Source organism: Chrysemys picta, chromosome 3, assembly GCF_011386835.1.
Source record: "Chrysemys picta bellii isolate R12L10 chromosome 3, ASM1138683v2, whole genome shotgun sequence".
Taxonomy (NCBI): Eukaryota; Metazoa; Chordata; order Testudines; family Emydidae; genus Chrysemys; species Chrysemys picta.
Window position 1 is genome coordinate 9,907,409 of NC_088793.1, and position 19,964 is coordinate 9,927,372.

A 19,964-nucleotide genomic window follows, 5' to 3' on the forward strand; every position below is an offset into this window, starting at 1 on the left:
ACTTTATGGACTACTAGTAAGTGTACTTTACAGTATTCTGTAATATAAGTGAAAATATAGTAATAGACTTTGCCATATCACTGTTATTAAATCTTTGCAGAGAAGAGACCGTAATTATGTTGGAGAGAATTACAGTATAAGGCATGTGGATCAACAAAATATAGGATAGTTTTTCTACTGTAACAGTATGTGTAAACCTAGCCACCCTTAAAATTTTTGTTTGCCTCTTTTCCAGCTAGAGTGGAGGAAAGTTTGTCAATTTGATTTTGTTTAAAGCAGTAATACAGTGAATCACAGAATCATAGAAATGTAGGACTGGAAGGAACCTCGATAAAGTCAGAGGATAATTCAGTCCTTTGCACTGAGGCAGGGCAAAGTATTACTCAGACCACTCCCTAACCCTAACCTGTTAAAAAAACGTCCAATGATGGAGATTCCACAATCTCCCCAGGTAGTCCAATCCAGTGCTTAATTACCCTTACAGTTAGGAAGTTTTTCCTAACGCCTAACCTAAATCTCCCTTCCTGCAATTTAAGCTCATTACTTCTTGTCCTGCCATCAGTGGTTAAAGAGAACTTATCACCTTCCTGTTTATAACAGCCTTTTACCTACTTGAAGACTGTTATGTACCCCCTCAGTCATCTCTTCTCCTTTAAACAAGCCCAATTTTTTCAATTTTTCCTCATAGGTCATGTTTTCTACACCTTAAATCATTTTTGTTGCTCTCCTCTGGACTTTCTCCACATCTTTCCCGAAATGTGGTGCCCAGAATGGGACACAATGCTCTAGTTGAAGCCTGGTCATTGTTGAGTAAAGTAGAAAGAATTCTTGCGTCTTGCTTACAACACTACTGATAATACATCCAAAATGATAATTTTTTTATAACAGTATTATGCTGATGACTCATATTTAGTTTGTGATCCACTATAGCCCCCATATCCTTTTCCGCAGTCCTCCTTCCTAGGCAGTCATTTCCCATTTTGTATTTGTGCAACTGATTCGTCCTTCATAAGTGCAGTACTTTGCATTTGTCTTTATTAAATTTAATCCTATTTATTTCAGACCATTTGTCAAGATCCATTTTGAATTCTAATCCTGTCCTCCAAAATATTTGCAATCTCTCCCAGCTTGGTATCATGTGCAAACTTTGTAAGGGTACTCTCGATGCCATTATCCAAATCATTTTGGAACATATTGAATAGAACTGGAACCAGGACAGATCCCTGATATGCCCTCCACTCGATATGCTCTTCCAGCCTTCCTATGAACCCACTGAGGAACTACTCTTGAGTACGGTTTTGCAATCAGTTGTCCACCCACCTTATAGTAGGTTCATCTATGCTACGCTGCCCTAGTTTGTTTACGAGAAGGTCGTGTGAGACAGTATCAAAAACCTTACTAAATTTGAGATGCATCACATCTACTGCTTCTCCTCATCCACAAGTCTTGTTAACTGTCAAAGAATGTGTCATTCTGATAATTATGCAACACATAGGCAAATGGCAAGATACTTTAGATCATACATCAAATATTCAGAACTCCTCTCTCAAAAAGTTTTCCCTTCCCTGAAAAATTTCTTTCACTCGATGACCAAAGTAGTCCATGAATTTAGTTATACTGTACTTCTTCTCTTCACATACAGCACTGATTTGTAGGATCAGGACCTATGTTTGGGTATACAAGGCCCAGTCTTGCTCCCATTCAGATCAATAAAACTCACATTGACTTCAGTGGGAGCAGGACTGGACCTTTTAAACCACTGCAACTTAAACCACTAAAGAATTAGTTCCCAGTTCTGAAAGGTACTACAGGGAAATTACTCGTGTGTTGCTGAACTGGCCTGAGTGGGGGCAAGCTTTACCACAAAGGTGAACTTGGCATTGATCCTCAAATTATGGGCAGAAATAGGAATAGAAATGTTTTAATTCATATATCTGGATTAAGTATTTTAATGGAGATATCCGTATGAATCAAAACGGCAAATTAGTTACATTCATCAATTACTTATACTGTATATAGATTGTAATGCGTGTTTATTGGCTGCCACTACTCTAAACATTATGTTTGGCTAGAAAGAAAGAAGGATTAAGGTAACAGTTTTAAGACTTTGCCTTCTCTCTTGACAATGGGCAACCACATGAAGAAAAGGTTTTCCATGCCATATGGTCTTTTCCCTTTACCAAATACAGGATTGTAATTATCATAGAAGTGGAAGGGACCTTGAGAGGTCATCTAGTCCAGTCCCCTGCACTCAAGGCAGGACTATGTATTATCTAGGCCATCCCTGACAGGTGTTTGTCTAACCTGCTCTTAAAAATCCCCAATGATGGAGATTCCACAACCTCTCTAGGCAATTTATTCCAGTGCTTAACCACCCTGACAATTAGGAAGTTTTTCCTAATGTCCAACCTGAACCGCCCTTGCTGCAATTTTAAGCCCATTGCTTCTTGTCCAATCCTCAGAGGTTAAGAAGAACAATTTTTCTCCCTCCTCCTTGTAACAGCCTTTTATGTACTTGAAAACTGTTATCCTGTCCCCTCTCAGTCGTCTCTTCACCAGACTAAACAAACCCAATTTTTTCAACCTTCCCTCATAGGTCATGTTTTCTAGACCTTTAATCCTTTTTGTTGCTCTTCTCTGGACTTTCTCCAATTTGTCCACATCCTTCCTGAAATGTGGCACCGAGATCTAGACACAATACTCCAGTTGAGGCCTAATCAGTGCAGAGTAAAGCAGAAGAATTACTTCTCGTGTCTTGCTGATAATACTCCTGCTAATAAATCACAGAATGAGGTTTGCCTTTTTTGCAACTGTGTTACACTGTTGACTCATATGTAGCTCACTATGAGCCCCAGATTCCTTTCCACAGTACTCCTTCCTAGGCAGTCATTTCCCATTTTGTATGTGTGCAACTGATTGTTTCTTCCTAAGTGGAGTACTTTGCATTTGTCCTTATTGAATTGCATCCTATTTACTTCAGACCATTTCTCCAGTTTCTCCAGATCATTTTGAATTTTAATCCTATCCTCCAAAGCACTTGCAACCCCTCCCCACTTTGGTATCGTCTACAAACTTTATAAGTGTACTCTCTATGCCATTATCTAAATCATTGATGAAGATATTGAACAGAACTGGACCCAGAACTGATCCCTGCAGGACCCCACTCGTTATGCCCTTCCAGCATGACTGTGAAACAATGATAACTACTCTCTTGGAACAATTTTCCAACCAGTTATGCACCCACCTTACAGTAGCTCCATCTAGGTTGTATTTCCCTAGTTTGTTTATGAGAAGGTCATGCAAGACAGTATCAAAAGCCTTACTAAAGTTAGATAGACAGACAGACCGACCACATCTACCGCTTCCCCCCATCTGCAAGGCTTGTTACCACATCTACCACTTCCCCCCATCCCCAAGGCTTGTTACCCTGTCAAGGAAAGCTCTCACATTGGTTTGACACGATTTGTTCTTGACAAATCCATGCTGACTGTTCCTTATCACCTCGGTATCTTCTAGGTGTTTGCAAACTGATTTCTTAATACTTTCCTTTTCATAGCTGTCACGTAAACAGAGTGCAATCACAAAACTACACTAAATATTACCTGCATATTTTTCTTTTACAGATTCATCCAAAGACCAGAAACAGTGATCGTAAGCAAACACCTGTAATAAAACAAACAGGACATCTTATAAAAACTGTAGTCAAATCAAACCAAAAAAGGTATCCTTGTTTTGTTAGCCATGGTTAGCTGATATATATGCCTCTGCTGCCATTCTAACCATCCTCCACAAGACACCTTCATTTGCTTTCTCTTTTTGCGCTTAATCAAATTCAAGCTAATTTACTTTACTGTAATTTTTATATGGTTTATTTTATCAGTCCCATTTACAAGTTGTTTAAAACAATAAGCCATGAGTATATAAACATGCCAATAAACTACATTTTTAGAGGTGGGAAAAGGAGATAAGAAGCATCTGCATATAAAATGCAAAAAATGAAGGGAACATAAGTCAGCAGCAATGACTTTGCTCTAATGCAGATACCAGAAAATGCTTTAAGACAAGCAGTCCATTCATTCACAGTCCTCAATGCTTAATACGCAACTATGTTCTCACTTGTTTCTGAGACTCATTTTTTGGCTAGACTCTGCAGCAAGGAAATTTTTTGAGGAATGTGTGGTTTGGAGCTTTTTTGTTTTTCTTTTGAGAAACAACAGCTTGATCAACTGCACTTTTTAAACAAAATAGTAAATATTTGGATATTTGAAGGCTGAACAAGTAATATACCACAGCTTTTCACAACACTGGTTTAAAGTGAAATCAAAAACTTACCTTTGGCTGGCTTCTGCAGTTCCCAGAGGAATCATCATCAGGGACAAATGAGAAGGGGCACATGTAAGAAAAAAACAGACAAAAATACAGTTAATTATAGGGCTCTCAGATCTGAGAAAGAAATACAACCAATTAAATATGAAATTGAAGATAACATGTTAACTAGAAACTTCAACTTTCCCCATAACTCCCCTTTCAGCTTCAAGTTCAAAATCGCTTTCAAATATAGGAACTAAAGCTTATGAAGCACCCTTTCCAAAAGCAGTATCTGGGATATTTTCCGTAGTAACCTAACTTTAAAAAAAAAAAAATCCAATTAAACGAAGCTTAATTCTTAGAGGAGCCAGCCATACCAACAAAACTGGGCAAAAGTCTCTCAGGACATACCTAGCACAATAGGGTGCTGGTCAATAACTAGGGCTAGTAGGCACTATGATAGTACAAATAGGGATGGGGACAATATGGTCATAAGTAGAGCCCTACCAAATTCAAGGTCCATTTTTGGTCAATTTCACGGTCAGAAGGTTTTTTAAATTGTCAATTTCACTATTTCAGATATTTAGATCTGAAATTTCACGATGTTGTAACCATGGGGGTCCGACCCAAAAGGTGATCAAGGGAGGGGGAAGTCACAAAGCTGTTATAGGGGGGTCATGGGATTGCCACCTCACTTCTGTGATGCCTTCACAGCTGCGCAGCAGCCCCGAAGGTTCCTGAAGCGGGAGGAGGCTCACAGAGATGGATGTGAAGCTGATCTGCCCGTGTAGCTGTGAGCACCCCAGCCAGGGACTCCTAGCTGCTAGCCCCAGCCAGTGATGGATTAGCACACATGGGCGCTCCGTGAGCTGCAGGGGGCAGAAGCCCCGTGACCAGGCACCCTGAGCCACAGCAGGAGCCATGGGGGGGAGGAGGGGCGGAAGCCCCAAGCACAGCTCCAGGGCTGCTGCAGCGCAGAAGTGAAGTTCTACCACCCTCACTTCTGTGCTGCCTCTGGAGGTATGTCTGATCTTCCCACCAAGAGCGACCGTGCAGGGGAAGAACAAGTCCTGTACCTCCTCAGCCCAACCCTGACTAGCAGCTAGGAGCCCCCACAGCTGGGGTGCCCCCAGAAGCATCGGGAGATCAGATTTCACGGGGAAGGTCTTATTTCATGGTCTGTGACATGTTTTTCACAGTCATGAAATTGGTAGGCCTTGGTTATAAATAGCTAAACAGAAGTGCCTTTTAGTGAGCCCTGCAAATAGTTGCAAATGAAGTCTAGCAGACTGACTAAGAAGGAATTGCACAGACTCTGGACTGGTCTACACTGAAAACATATATTGGCATAGCTATGTCTCTCAAGCGTGTGAAAAATTCACACCCAAACGACGTAGCTATTTTGACATAATCCGCAATGTAGACAGCAGTAGGTTGACAGAAGAAATCTACTGTCAACCTCGCTACTGCCTCTCAGGGAGGTGGATTAATTACGGTGACAGGAGAACCCCTCCCATCACAGTAGTGAGCGTCCACACTGAAGTGCTGCACAGGTTTAAGTATAGACACAGCCTCTGTCCATGAACCAAAGGTAAAGCTTTTACCCATACCCAGTTCTGATCTCAGTCTCAAGATTCCATCGACAACCTAGCCAATCTAGGTTGCCTTGAAAGGGTGAGTGGAGAAAAGGAGCACTCTCCCGAGTGTCTCAGACCTAGGTTAAGGGCTTTATACACAACAGCAAGATCCAGAGAGACTCTTCTTGGCACTTTTCTCCAGGGGAGAAATGATGGTATACATGTTTTCAAGAAGGTTGGGCAATTCAGAAAAGATCATACCATATTATTCAATACAGTAAATGAGAACATCAGATTAAAAAATGTAAATATGTAGACTGGCATCAATTTAAGGAATCTCTCCCCACAACCCACCCTACAGAAGACTTGAGAAGTATAGGAAATACACAACTTTGGTAACAGCCAGCCTCCTTCACTCCAGAACCTTACAAATGAAATCAGAAAGCTGTTTTGACACATCACATTTATTTCTTTTGGCAGGGAAGGGAAGGGTAATGAGATGAGAATAAGATATATTTCTTACTGGTCAATTTAGGCTGGGAAGCTAATTTAGATTCATGGTTATTTTTGTGTCACTGGGTCTGCCTCAAAGAATGAAGGTTTGCTTATCAGTCCATCATGGAGAAAAACTTTTCTATCTGGCTCTGGTTCAGATCAAATATTAGGATTTGTTCCGACCAAACAGCAATGACAGCAGCCTTGGGTCAGGAGCAGAGTCAGAGTGTGACCCTTCTGGCAGGTTGGCGCATGTTCAAGTCAAGAGAGTTACTCACTCTTGCTACAGCAGAATATGCGCCAAAAACAAGATAATAACGCAAGAGGGCAGTAACAGTTTGTCTGCCAAACAAAAACCAAAGCTTGGATACAAAGTTCATCACAGGAAGCATGATCAGACACACGGGTAGATAGTGGCACTTGTCACCCTATATCACTCTTCAGTTGGTCAGAGATAGGGGAGCCTGACATAGGACAAACTGATTCAAGACCAGAGAGAGGGCATAAAATTATGGGGAGTGATCCTCTAGGATCCTCATATCAGATTTTGGAATGTTCAAAAGTAAACAAAGCACATTGACATTTCTGCTCTCTGGCCTCAAATGTTTATGCTATTTTACTGGAGGTTCCTCATAGGCTTTTGTAGGAACTCTTATTTACACTAAAGGCATAATGGTATTTCTAAAGGGTGCCATCCAAAAATTCTCACTTTCTTTGCAAATCTGAGTTTGAATTTATGAGAAGAAAGGACTCTACCGTAAACCCAGATGCATTTATGTTTGTTTTATCCTGTCTTGAATTTCAAAGCAGGATTATGTTATCACATGGTACTTAAACTTTCAGGCCTTGCTGGAGCACATATTATTCAGTGTTTGGATTAAAGTAGCAATAAGGAGATAATCTCAAAAGTCATACATCACATCTGTAGTTTTCAGAACCGGGATTGCACTAGGCTGCATAAAACATCAAGCTTAATATAGACTAAAGGCTTGATACTAAATAAGCACCTTGTTCTCTTCAGAGATATGCATATGCACATTATATCCTGTAATTTTTGTAGCCTCAATTATTGTTAATCTGGCTGTACATAAAGAGAAGACCTAAATCAAAGAACGTAAAGCATAATTCACTACCTACTGAGAATGGCTCATAGGAACAGATACTACGTTTGCGCCACAGCTCAGAGAGCCGAGAAGCGCTAGTATACTGCATTCAGAGTATACAAAGGCATCTAGAAAAGAAACCGAAGTTTGGAGCCATAATTTTAGCCCTGGCTCTGTGGACTTCAGACCTCTAGAGCAGTGATTCTCAACCAGGGGTACATGTACCCCTGGGGGTATGCAGAGGTCTTCCGGGGGTACATCAACTCCTCTAGATAGTTGCCTAGTTTTACAACAGGCTACGTAAAAAGCAGCAGCAAAGTCAGTACAAACTAAAATTTCATAAAGTCAATGACATGTCTATACTGCTCTATATACTATACGCTGAAATGTAAGTACAATATTTATATTCCAATAGATGTATTTTATAATTATATGGTAAAATGAGAAAATCAGCAATTTTTCAGTTATAGTGTGCTGTGACACTTGTATTTCTAGGTCTGATTTTGTAAAACTTGGGAGTACACAAAACAAATCAGACTCTTGAAAGGGGTACAGTAGTCTGGAAAGGTGGGGAGTCACTGCTCTAGAGCATAGTTTGAGCTGTTTATGCAGTTACCAGAACTCATGGAATTATTTCTCTGAAAAAAAAAAAAGACCACAGTTTTAGTTTTATATACCCCTCTGTGTACGTTGCCATACTTCCCTGCGGCTGGGCACTCCAACTTTTTTTTGTACACTCACTGAATTCCCTATCCTCCCTTCAAGATTGTCTTCATGACTGGACCTCTTCTTTGCTCCTTCCATGACGGTTCCACTCATTAGACACATAATTAACTATTTTAAGTAGCCTATTCATTTACAAGCTTGCTTTGCATTCTTGCATTATACTGTGTCACACCACAATCTACCACAGAGAAACCTATACAACTATAAATCTTTATCTCTATATCTCTGTTTTAAATTAAATATTTGTTTGTGGTGTGTAGCTTTAAGATACCCAATGCTGCAGTTGCAGAGTACGCATGCAGCAGAGCAGGAAGATACATAAGAGCAGTCAAACAAGTTTCACAGCTAAATTTGTAGATAGTATCAGTTGCAATGTTGTTGAAGCATTTGCAAGGATAGGCCTACATTACAATGTTAACTCGGCTCTTACGCAGGTTTTAGCACAACCTTCCCCGTCTCCCGCCCCCCACCATCCACATAGAAAACATCCGATCCAGGTTTGGAGTGCTTTAAGCCTGGGCTAGTTTACTCCGCTGGGGGGTATAGGTTAGAGCATAAGCTGCACTTCAGCTATGGCTGGAACCAGATATTTTGCAGTGAAGAGACAGGCAAAACAAAAACAAACAAACAAATCACTCTGGTGCTGACAGTCCTCCAATGCCCTTCCTCCTGTTAAACCAGACAGTTTTGTTTACGAGTTTTATTTAGTGTAGGTAGGGGAATCTGTATGGTGTTTGAGAATGACAAAAGATATGCAGCCCTGAGTAATCATTTATTTTGAACCTAAAACCCTTGCACCATTCTTGACCCACATACACCTATTCTCACTAGAAATGAGAGAAGGCAGGTTACACAGATATTTAGCACACTAAGTATCAAATCAAAAGAGACCCTGGTTTCCAACATTGGGGGTCAGAGTATATGCCTATGAGATTAGATTTCTGCATTTCTTATTACCATTCATTCAAAATCACTAATCTCAGAAAATTAAATCATGTTTAATCATGTTTAATACTTAACCTGACATCAGCAGTGACATTTTAAAAGTTATTTTTGCTCATTTTGGCAACATCTTAAAATCACATTCCTTTTCTTTTTTCTTTAGGCCACTTCCTAAACCAGTGCTGAATGCAACATTCAGGGCAGGTCTTCACTAAAGGGGGGGGTCGATTTAAGATATGCAAATTCAGCTACGCGAATAGCGTAGCTGAATTCGACCTATCGGAGCCGACTTACCCCGCTGTGAGGATGGTGGTAAAATTGACCTCCGCGGCTCCCCATCGACGGCGCTTACTCCCACCTCTGCTGGTGGAGTAAGAGTGTTGATTCGGGGATCGATTATCGCATCCCGACGAGACGCGATAATTCGATCCCGGAGAGATCGATTTCTACCCGCCAATTCAGGCGGGTAGTGTAGACCTAGCCTCAGGCTACAAGTGGCTCAGTTTCCAGTCTGTTGCTGCTGCTTAGTGACACCAAGGTATCGAAGCGCTTGAATGTATGGGATCAGAGCATTTAGTCATTCAGGCAATTTGTAAAAGTTGTTCCAAAGTTAAGCTACAGTAACAATTAGTGAGTCAAGATGGGAGTGGTGGGAGGAGAAGAGCAAATCATATGACAAACATAAAATGGAGAAAAAGCCCACATAAATTACAAGAAATTCCTACTACCAATCTTTTCAATACCTAATCCACCTCCCCTACCCCAAGAGAAGTATGTCAGAACCTGGTTAAAATTAGCCTCTCTTACTTTCTACAAGAAAGACCCCTTTTCAGTCATGTGGATGCTCTCAGTAATCTCTGTCAACAGAATACCCTATAAATAGCTGTATCTAGGAGGACAGAAAATAAGTTGTGTGGTGCTCCAGGACAAGAAAAGGGATTCTCTGACTACTTGCATAAGTGCCACGAAGCCAAATCTATATCAAGCTAAGCCTGGTCCATTGAATCTGCAATGGCTTGAGAGTTATACAGGGAATACATGGTGGCTGTTTATGAAGTCCATCTTTACAGCAAGAAAGAAAGACAGAAAGACAGAAAGACAGAAAGAAAGCTTTTGTGGATTGAGTTGATTTTCATTGGGCAGGGCCGTCTCAGTCTTAAGCATGAACCTAGATGCTGCTGACCTTTGCTTTGAATTCCCAAACAGCAGCTTGGTCTTCCTGCAAGTCTTTGGACCTGTGGCTAACCACTTTGAGCAGAAAATTAAGTCAGGTACATAGGTCCACTGTAACTTGATAGAAGGCTAGGAAAAAAAAAAGGCACAGCAAAGGCCATGAATCATAGAAGATTAGGTTTGGAAGGGACCTCAGGAGGTCATCTAGTCCAACTCCCTGCTCAAAGCAGGACCAACCCCAACTAAATCATCCCAGCCAGAGCTTTGTCAAGCCGGGCCTTAAAAACCTCTAAGGAAGGAGATTCCATCACCTCCCTAGGTAACCCATTCCAGTGCTTCACCACTCTCCTAGTGAGTGTTTCCTAATATCCAACCTAGACCTCCCCTACTGCAACTTGAGACCATTGCTCCTTGTTCTGTCATCTGCCTCCACTGAGAACAGCCTAGCTTCATCCTCTTTGGAACCCCCTTTCAGGTAGTTGAAGGCTGCTAGCAAATCCCCCCTCACTCTTCTCTCCTGAAGACTAAATAAGCCCAGTTCCTTCAGCCTCTCCTCATAAGTCATGTGCCCCAGCCCCCTAAGCATTTTCGTTGCCCTCCGCTGGACTCTCTCCAATTTGTCCACATCCTTTCTGGGGGGCTCAAAACTGGACGCAATACTCCAGATGTGGCCTCACGAATGCCGAATAGAGGAGAATAATCACTGCCCATGATCTGCTGGCAATGCTCCTAACAGCGCAGCCCAATATGCCGTTAGCCTTCTTGGCAACAAGGGCACACTGTTGACTCATATCCAGCTTCTCCTCCACTGTAATCCCCACGTCCTTCTCTGCAGAACTGCTGCTTAGACAGTTGGTCCCCAGCCTATGGCAGTGCATGGGATTCTTCCGTCCTAAGTGCAGGACTCTGCACTTGCACTTGCCCTTGTTGAACCTTATCAGATTTCTTTTGGCCCAATCCTCCGATTTGTCTAGGTCAATTTGGACCCTATTCCAACCCTCCAACATATCCACCTCTCCCCCCAGTTTAGTGTCATCCGTGAACTTTCTGAGGGTGCAATTCATCCCATCATCCAGATCATTAATCCTCAAAGCCAGTGAAAAGAAAACTGGGAATGCCACCTTCCAGGAAAGGACAGCAAGCAGAGCTAACCTAGGACTATAAGGGAGGAAACGACTAAATAAAGCCCAGATTGAGGGACTATGGGTCTAAAGGTGAAGGAAAAGGATCTCCTGTGGACCTAAGAAGCATTTCAGCTTGAAAGATGAATTTCAGACTTGGGCACTGGCCAAAGATGTTTTCTTGAGCAGTACTGGGGAGAAGCTTAGGGTCAGCCCTACAGAAATCCAAATACTAAAGGATTAGTGCAGCTTGGTTCATGTCAGTCTTTAAGGTGCCAGACTCCTTATTGTTTTTGTAGATACAGACTAACACGGCTACCCCCTGATACTTGGTTCATGTCAGTTTTATTTCTATTGACATTAAGACATGGATCCTACACCTTTAGAAGATTAGTTGCAAAGCTTTACTGAACTGTTTTTTGCAGGTACTTCACTGAGGGGTGCGACAATGGACTTGTGGGTTTTAAGTTTATATTTCACCATCAGCCCACACCCTGTAGTATATACTACAGAGGCTTCCCACTTACAAGAAGCAGGTAAGGTATCCAGGAGCCTACTGAACATCACTAGCAATGCCCAATCAAAAACCATGCAGATAGCTTGAGCTGTGTTGGACCAAGATGCAGCCACAGTCTGTATAAGAGAAGGCCTCGCACTGGCTTAAGATAAATGAGCTGGTTGTACTCCATCTTTTTATCAGGCCTATCTGGTACCAAGATTAAGTTCACTTTGACCTTTCTTACTCTGAGTAATCAACAGATGAAGGAGTTCAGAAAAAAAATGTACACAATGTTTGGAAGTCCCAACAGAGAGAGGATACATTCTCATGTCGAAACTTCATGGTCAAGACACCAGCTGCAGACTCTGTTTCCAGGCTTAAATGGAAAGCAAGCAACCAATCAGGTTAAACTATTTCTCAAAAACTTTCAAAACCATTTACCCCAAGAAAATATATTGGCTAACTGAGAAGATATTTTGGCTATGCCCAGCATATATAAGAGGATTTCATTAAGATGATTTTTCCTCTTGTTTCTTCATGGTACTAAAGGTATACAACTAGTGCTGCATCTAATTGCAGCAAGATATGCCTGAGATAGGAAGTGTCCACTAAGGAAACTCTGTTCACTTTAGGTTTCTGTAGCCCACCACATTTAACAACTTATTTCCTAGCACATTTCAGAGGATTGCAAAGTGCTTTAAACATTTATAAACATTCCTCCTCCTTACATGTAGGTAAACTAAAGCACAATAGCATTACAGAATTCTGGCTATCAGTACCCTAGAGTCTAGACCACACTCCCTCCCACGGGTATCACTTTATAAAGCTTCCATCTACATATCTCTTCATGTTAATACTGAACATTTTGGGAGAATTTTTTTTCCCATAAGCTTGGCAAAGTTTTCCTTTTTAGAATTAAATATGCTCTTTAAAGCAAAAAAGCCAGAGTAAATGTGAAAGTTTATATGCAGTTCAAATCCTAAAACTGTTTAGTTAGCAAAAACAAAAGAAATCACTGTTACTTAAATTCCTTCGTAACAGCAACGCATTCCAAGCATAATTTGAAGTTACTTAGTTTCTACTAACTGAGGACTAATTTCTGCTAGTTCACTTTTCTAAGTCAGATGTAGAAGGGCAGTTTTGTGGGCTTTTAGTATTATCTGGCTGAAGATAAATTTTCTGAATTATTAGTCTCAGTATGGTATAATCTGCTTAGTCCCTCATCACATTTGAGCTCTTGCAGTATCCCATAAAGCTTGTGTTATGACAAAAGGATTAAAATGTTATCCTTTTGTCAGTAGACATTTAGATGTTGGTGTACTGCTATGCCACAGAGCAGTGCTTCTCAACCAGAGGTATGCATACCCTTGGGGGTACATCAACTAATCTGGATATTTGCCTATTTTTACAGCAGGCTACATAAAAAACACTAGAGAAGTCAGTACAAACTAAATGTTCATACAGACAATAACTTTTTTATACTGCTCTATATACTTTATTGAAATGTAAGTATAAAATAAATCAATTGGAATATAAATATTGTAATTATATGGTAAAAATGAGAAAGTAATTTGTTAGTAACAGTGTGCTGTGACACTTTTGTATTTTTATGTTTGATTTTGTAGGCAAGTAGTTTTTAAGTGAGGTGAAACTTGGGGGTACACTAGACAAATCAGACTCCTGAAAGGGGTATAGTAGTCTGGAAAGGTTGAGAGCCACTGCCTCAGAGCACCAATCCAAACTTACAGTTTTATTGTGAATTATCCCAACTTTCCATAAATGTTGATGTGACTAACATTTAAAAAAAAAACATGCATGAAATCTCATATGTAGACAGTGCTCCACATGGCAATGAAAAGGTCCCAGGCCTGGGACTTGGCACAAACAGTGTACTCTGCCTCTGGGACAACTGCATAGATTACTTTACTCAGAAGTGATGTCCTTTAGCCAACCCAGCAGCAGCAATGATCAACTCCAAAAGCAACAGCACAAGACTTTTGTGGGGATGAGAACAAAAGGGAAATGCTGGAGGAATCTGACAATCTCTCAATACACCACCAACTACTATAGTTCCTTAGTGCACAATACACTCAATCAGCATAAAATGTAATTCAAAACAATGGGTTAGAGAGTCCAATACTGGTGAAGTAATGGTATCTTGGAAAAAAAAAATTCCTTAATATACAGAATTTAGCCCAGAGTGATCTAATGTAATCGTATAACTGCTCACTAAAATATAAAGCAATTAGTTTACATTAAAGCAATCATTTAACCACATACAAAAGCCACACTGGCACATAGGCCTAAATTGCAGAACAATACCAAAAAAAAAAGTAGACCACAAGAACCATCACTGAAAAATCATTAAGAAGGAAAAATAAGGCTTTGTCTACACACAAAAGTTGTACTACTAACTATACCAGTATAGTTAAAGTGGTACAACCCTCCTAGTGTAGACAGTTATACAAGTATAAAGATGCTTACACCAGTATAACTTATTCATTTAATGGAAGGGGAATAAATTATATTGTTATATAGCACATTTATACCAATATAACCATTCATGATAGCAGTTGTACCAGTATACCTAATTCAATTAAAAACATTCATGTTAAACAAAATAATTATACCGGTACAAAATAATGCATGGCCCAGGCCAAAGCAAGGCAGTGTCAAGGTTTTTCATTCATTGCCAAATCAGAAAGGAGGAGGACATGACACAGAAGAATGGAAGGAAGGATTAGCAGGTCACGAAGTCAGTCAACATGTTTTTACTTCTTTCACTGTTCAACATCAGAAGCCTGCACCCACTGACACTGCTTTAAAAGAACTTGTTTTATGCCTTTTTCCCTTCCTCCTAAGAAAGCAAATGGTATTTTTGTTTGTTTTTGACATCAGAATATAGTGCTTAATGTCTTTCCTGTGACTGTATTATTTCCTAGTAAAATACATTTAAATAACACTCTTCAGTCAAATAACTTGTCTGGTTTTTTTTTTGTTTTTTTGTTTGTTTTTTTTTTAATTAAGAGCCAGGTGTGCTCAGAGCCTTCTTGGCAGAGGGCACAGGGTGTCATAGAATTTTGCAAGAATCGCCTGGGTCAGATATATGCATATTACATTTACCAAAGGGTGGCATGTGAGGTCTCTTCAAAGAGCCAAGAACCCACTGGTCATCATAATAATTGAAAAATGTATGTACGGATAATGTTTAAGGAATTATGTATCTGCATTGATGATTATGTTCTTAAGATATGTGAATTATGGCAGGTCACCAGAAGCTGATAAACACACTCCGGTGAAGTAAGATGGAAGAGATGTTTATCTGTCATGTATCTGGCTGATCCTGTATCTGTTATCTTCTGCTTCACAATGGAGGCCTAACTACAGTCTGAGCTGCGAAACAGACAAGAGGCCTGCAGGAAAAAATAACCAGTAGGGGGCATCCTGTCTCCAAGTAAAGAATGGTTTGGGGAGTATAACTGGGATTATAGGGAAGCACCTTGAATCTTTTCCACAGAGGAAGCAAGCTGAAAGCATGGCTTGTCTCATGAATGGAAGCCTGGCTGTAATATGCTGAAAGGATTTTAAGTGAGCTTCCCCTACAAGACAGGACAGTACTTAGTTAAGTCTAGGTTCTAAAATGCATGTTATGACTTTATTTTATATGTAACCGTTTCTTTCCAGTATTTCCGCTTGCTGTCACTTGAATTTCTATATTTTGTTAAATAAACTTTCATTTGCTTTCGCTGTCAACTGCTCTTAAGTGCTAAGGGTTAAGCAGAGCAGTGAATTGAGCCACATCTAGTAAGCTGGGGTGTACTGTTCCTTTGGGAGAAGTGAATCTATGAATACTGCGAGTGTCTAGTGATATAGGGGCTAGACATTCCAGGGGGACGCTCAGAGGTTTGAGAGTGCCTATCACTAACCTCCAGAGGGACAGCAGAGCCTGCATAGGCTGAAAGAGGAGTATTTGTGTTGCCAGTGGAATTGGGGAGCTGACCCATGGCAGACACAAACAAGGCTTCCTCACTCCAAGGCCAGGTGGTACCAAGGTGCCTCAGAACCCTAGATACCCTCAGGAAACGTCACACCAGACTGTATCCTCATTTTACAAACTGGGGAACTCAACTTCTACCCCTCACTTTCCACAGGTCACAAGGAATTAATAGCAGAACCAGAAAAAAATCCAGATCTCCCAACTTAAGATCCTGTTTTCACCAACAGACCATGCTTCTGTAACACCAACAGACCCTGGTCATCAGCAGGCAGGATTGAACCTGGGGCCTCTGGAGCTCAATGGATGAGCTTCTGCTGCATGCGCTAAAAGCCACATGGCTGTTAGCTAGGGCTGTAGCAAACTCACTAATCTCTAAGTGGGCGCAGTGCCACTACATGGGACAGAGCACCACATCCAGCAGAGGTGTGGGTTATACTTCCTCCCTGCATGAACTATTGATGTATCACTTCTGCAACTTGTACAGAAAGAATGACGGCTACGTTTTATAGGAGACAGAATTCAAAAACCCCTATGGTTTGTACATGAGCAATACTAGTAGAAAATTATTTTAAAACGTGAACAGTAAACACCTTTCACACTTGTTTGTCAGACATCTTTTTTCCCCTTCACTGCTATAGTTACCAGAGGCTAAGTGTATCCTTTGTGTAACTTTAAACAAGTCAGCTGATACAGTGCTTTATACTACTGATACATTTAGATTTTTGGTCAAGAAATTACAGTGACTTTGGATTCTGTGTATGAAACCTGTTAAATTGTTTGTTACAATGAAAGTCTAAATTCAACTGAAGGCTCAGGACTGCTCTGTAACCTTCCTCTGACTTTCACATTCCAGTTGTAGAATGAAGTTCCGGTTGAGCAAAGTCTATACTAAGAAAACAGGCTCATAGTTCATCACCAATCCAACTCCACTAGTGGAGCTGTAAGGCAGACAGGATTCAAGAGCTTTTAAACCACTGTAAAGGACAGTGGTAGGAAACACCCAAGCCAAATCTACACTACCACTTCCACAATTGCTACTGCCAGATGAATTCACAGGTCGCAGTTTTCCTAATGAAGACTCCTTTAACTGTTTGCACAATGCTCCCCCGCACCCTTCCTCCCACTCCCACTATGGCTGTGAAGCTTTTAAGGAGAACTTATTGGTGGGTGAAGTAGCAGAGGGAGGTGCTCCATGATCAGTTTGAATTTAGAAGCAACAGCCAGATTAGTCTAGTTCAGGCCAGTTACATAAGAACAGCCATACTGGGTCAGACCAAAGATCCATCTAGCCCAGTATCCTGTCTTCCAACAGTGGCCAATGCCAGGTGCCCCAGAGCGAATGAACAGAACAGATAATCATCAAGTGATATATCTCCTGTTGCTCATCCCCAGCTTCTGGCAAACAGACGCTAGGGACACCACCCTTGCCCATCCTGGCTAATAGCCATTGATGGACCGATCCTCCATGAACTTATCTGGTTCTTTTTTGAACCCTGTTATAGTCTTGGCCTTCACAACATCCTCTGGCAATAAGAGATACACAGGTTAACTGTGTGTTGTATGAAAAAAAAAGACTTCCTTTTGTTTGTTTTAAACCTGCTGCCTATTGATTTCATTTGGTGGCTCCTAGTTCTTGTGTTATGAGAAGGAGTAAGTAACACTTCCTTATTTATTTTCTCCACACCAGTCATGATTATATAGACCTCTATCATATCCCCCCTTAGTCATCTCTTTTCCAAGCTGAAAAGTCCCAGATTTATTAATCTCTCCTCATATGGCAGCCGTTCCACCCCCCCAATCATTGTTGTTGCCCATTTCTGAACCTTTGCCAAGTCCAATATATCTTTTTTGAGATGGGGCGACCATATCTGCATGCAGTATTCAAGATGTGGGCGTACCATGGATTTATATAGAGGCAATATGATATTTTCTGTCTTATTATCTAGCCCTTTCTTAATGATTCCCAACATTCTGTTCGCTTTTTTGACTGCCGCTGCACATTGAGTGGATGTTTTCAGAGAACTATCCACAATCACTCCAAGATCTCTTTCTTGAGTAGTAACAGCTAATTTAGACCCCTTACTTTTATATGTATAGTTGGGATTATGTTTTCCAGCGTGCATTACTTTGGATTTATCAACATTGAATTTCATCTGCCATTTTGTTGCCCAGTCAGTTTTGAGAGTTCCTTTTGTAGCTCTTCGCAGTCTGCCTGGGACTTAACTACCTTGAGTAGTTTTGTATCATCTGCAAATTTTGCCATCTCATTGTCTACCCCTTTTTCCAGATCATTTATGAATATGCTGAATAGGACTGGTCCCAGTACAGACCCCTGGGGGACACCACTATTTACCTCTCTCCATTCTGAAATCTGACCATTTATTCCCACCCTTTGTTTCCTATCTTTTAACCAGTTACCAATCCATGACAGAACCTTCCCTCTTATCCCATGACGGATTTATTTTAATTAAACCCTAAACACACAATACAAAGAGGAGAGTGTGTGAGAAAACCATTTTTAAGAACAGATTTTTAAAATGGTTTCCCATTTTAACTGTCTTGATAATAGTTTTTGAAAACACTTTACATTATACCCTTTCACATTGAAGGTAAAAACCACATTAGCTAAAACAGGTTGTTGTTTTTTGGGGGGGAGGGGAGGAAAGTGGTTTCCTAACTACTCCCTCTGTATTTTCCTCCCTTAAAATACACTATAGTGACACTAGAAAGAGAAATCAGTTTGAGCACCAATTCACTTCAAAGAAATGAGAAAAACAGTCCTGGATAAAGAGCAACAACCATTCAAAAGAAAGCAAAAAGAAAACTGCTAGCAAACACATGCACAAAGCTTATTAAGCAGACCACAACCTTTTCATTCTCAAATGAAGTAGGCATTCATGGAAAGCTATTCTAGAAACTACACCAAGGACTCTACAACCCCAGGGAACACAGAGACACTCATCTAGTAACATTGAGAGACTTGTGGCAAACTATTTTGCATTTTAAAAAGCAGCCACCATTCAATAAGTCCCTTTACCCTCCAAACACGTTTATTACATGTGCTTACCCCAACCTGCAAGTGCATTAAATTCACTTTAAAGTGCCATGCAGCGTCTGTTTTTATTTTCCCTTCATTGCTGCTTACCAAGATATTTGCATCATCATGTAACACAGAAATCTGTTTTGTAACTAGCATGATTCATTTGAGTGGGTAAACAATTCTGAGGCCATGACTATGGCCATGACTATGGCATCAGAGGGGGCGCCAAATCCTTCTCACCTTACCCACATAAATTGATCTACTGAAATTAGATACGACACCCTCAAAAGGCAAGCAGGATTTGGCCCTGAAAATATCATCTAAAAAATAAACTGTGGGGCACAGCCAGGAATATAACCCAGATCTCTTAACTCAAATTGCATACTTTTAAGTCCAAGATCATTCTTCAGATATCAGGTAGGAATTGTAAAGGGCCAGCTGGCCCTCAAATCAAGCTGATCTGCTTAAGAGTGAATGGAAGAGTGGCTTCTTTAAGCCCCTTAAAGAAGCCATGTTGGCAAATAAAGCGTGGGAGAGAGAGAAAGGAAGGAGTTGTGCAGAGGTAGCAGTGGTTGGGGGTAAGAGGGGCGTGGGTGCAAGGTCTGGCAGGCTCACAAGCATTTAATGGTACATACAAGGGTAGCAGAGCACAGAGGTTCTCAAACTGGGAAACAGGACCCCCCAGGGGGGCATGGCATGGATGGGGGTGGGGGCTTGCTTGTGAGAAGCTTTTGGAGGGTAAAAAAACCAAACTTACTGCACACAATTTACCCACCACAATGAATAACTAGCAACATTGATTCCTCCAGAAATATCAGATCCTCAGATGGCACCGTGCATTCTGAGAGATTTCTGTTAAGTTTGCATAGCATTAGACAAAGTCATTGCCATCTGTACTTTAATCCATTCGCTACGACACAGTGTGCACATTTAATTGTCAGCATGGACCACAATTGCAGTTTTGCTTTTGCTCTTATTACAAT

General features: G+C 40.8%; 1 protein-coding gene across 8 annotated transcripts in view; it reads right to left on the reverse strand.

The window, feature by feature from the left end:
- Positions 1–19,964, reverse strand: part of KIF13B (kinesin family member 13B) — a 191,821-nt gene that overhangs the window by 119,055 nt on the left and 52,802 nt on the right. For all 8 annotated transcript variants that reach the window (XM_042848909.2, XM_042848907.2, XM_005290653.4 and 5 more), the window contains exons 3-4: positions 4,333–4,345; positions 3,603–3,663 (exon numbers count right to left, since the gene is read on the reverse strand). In XM_042848909.2, the coding sequence (XP_042704843.2) occupies positions 3,603–3,663; positions 4,333–4,345 (74 nt within the window). The remainder of the gene's footprint in view (positions 1–3,602; positions 3,664–4,332; positions 4,346–19,964) is intronic.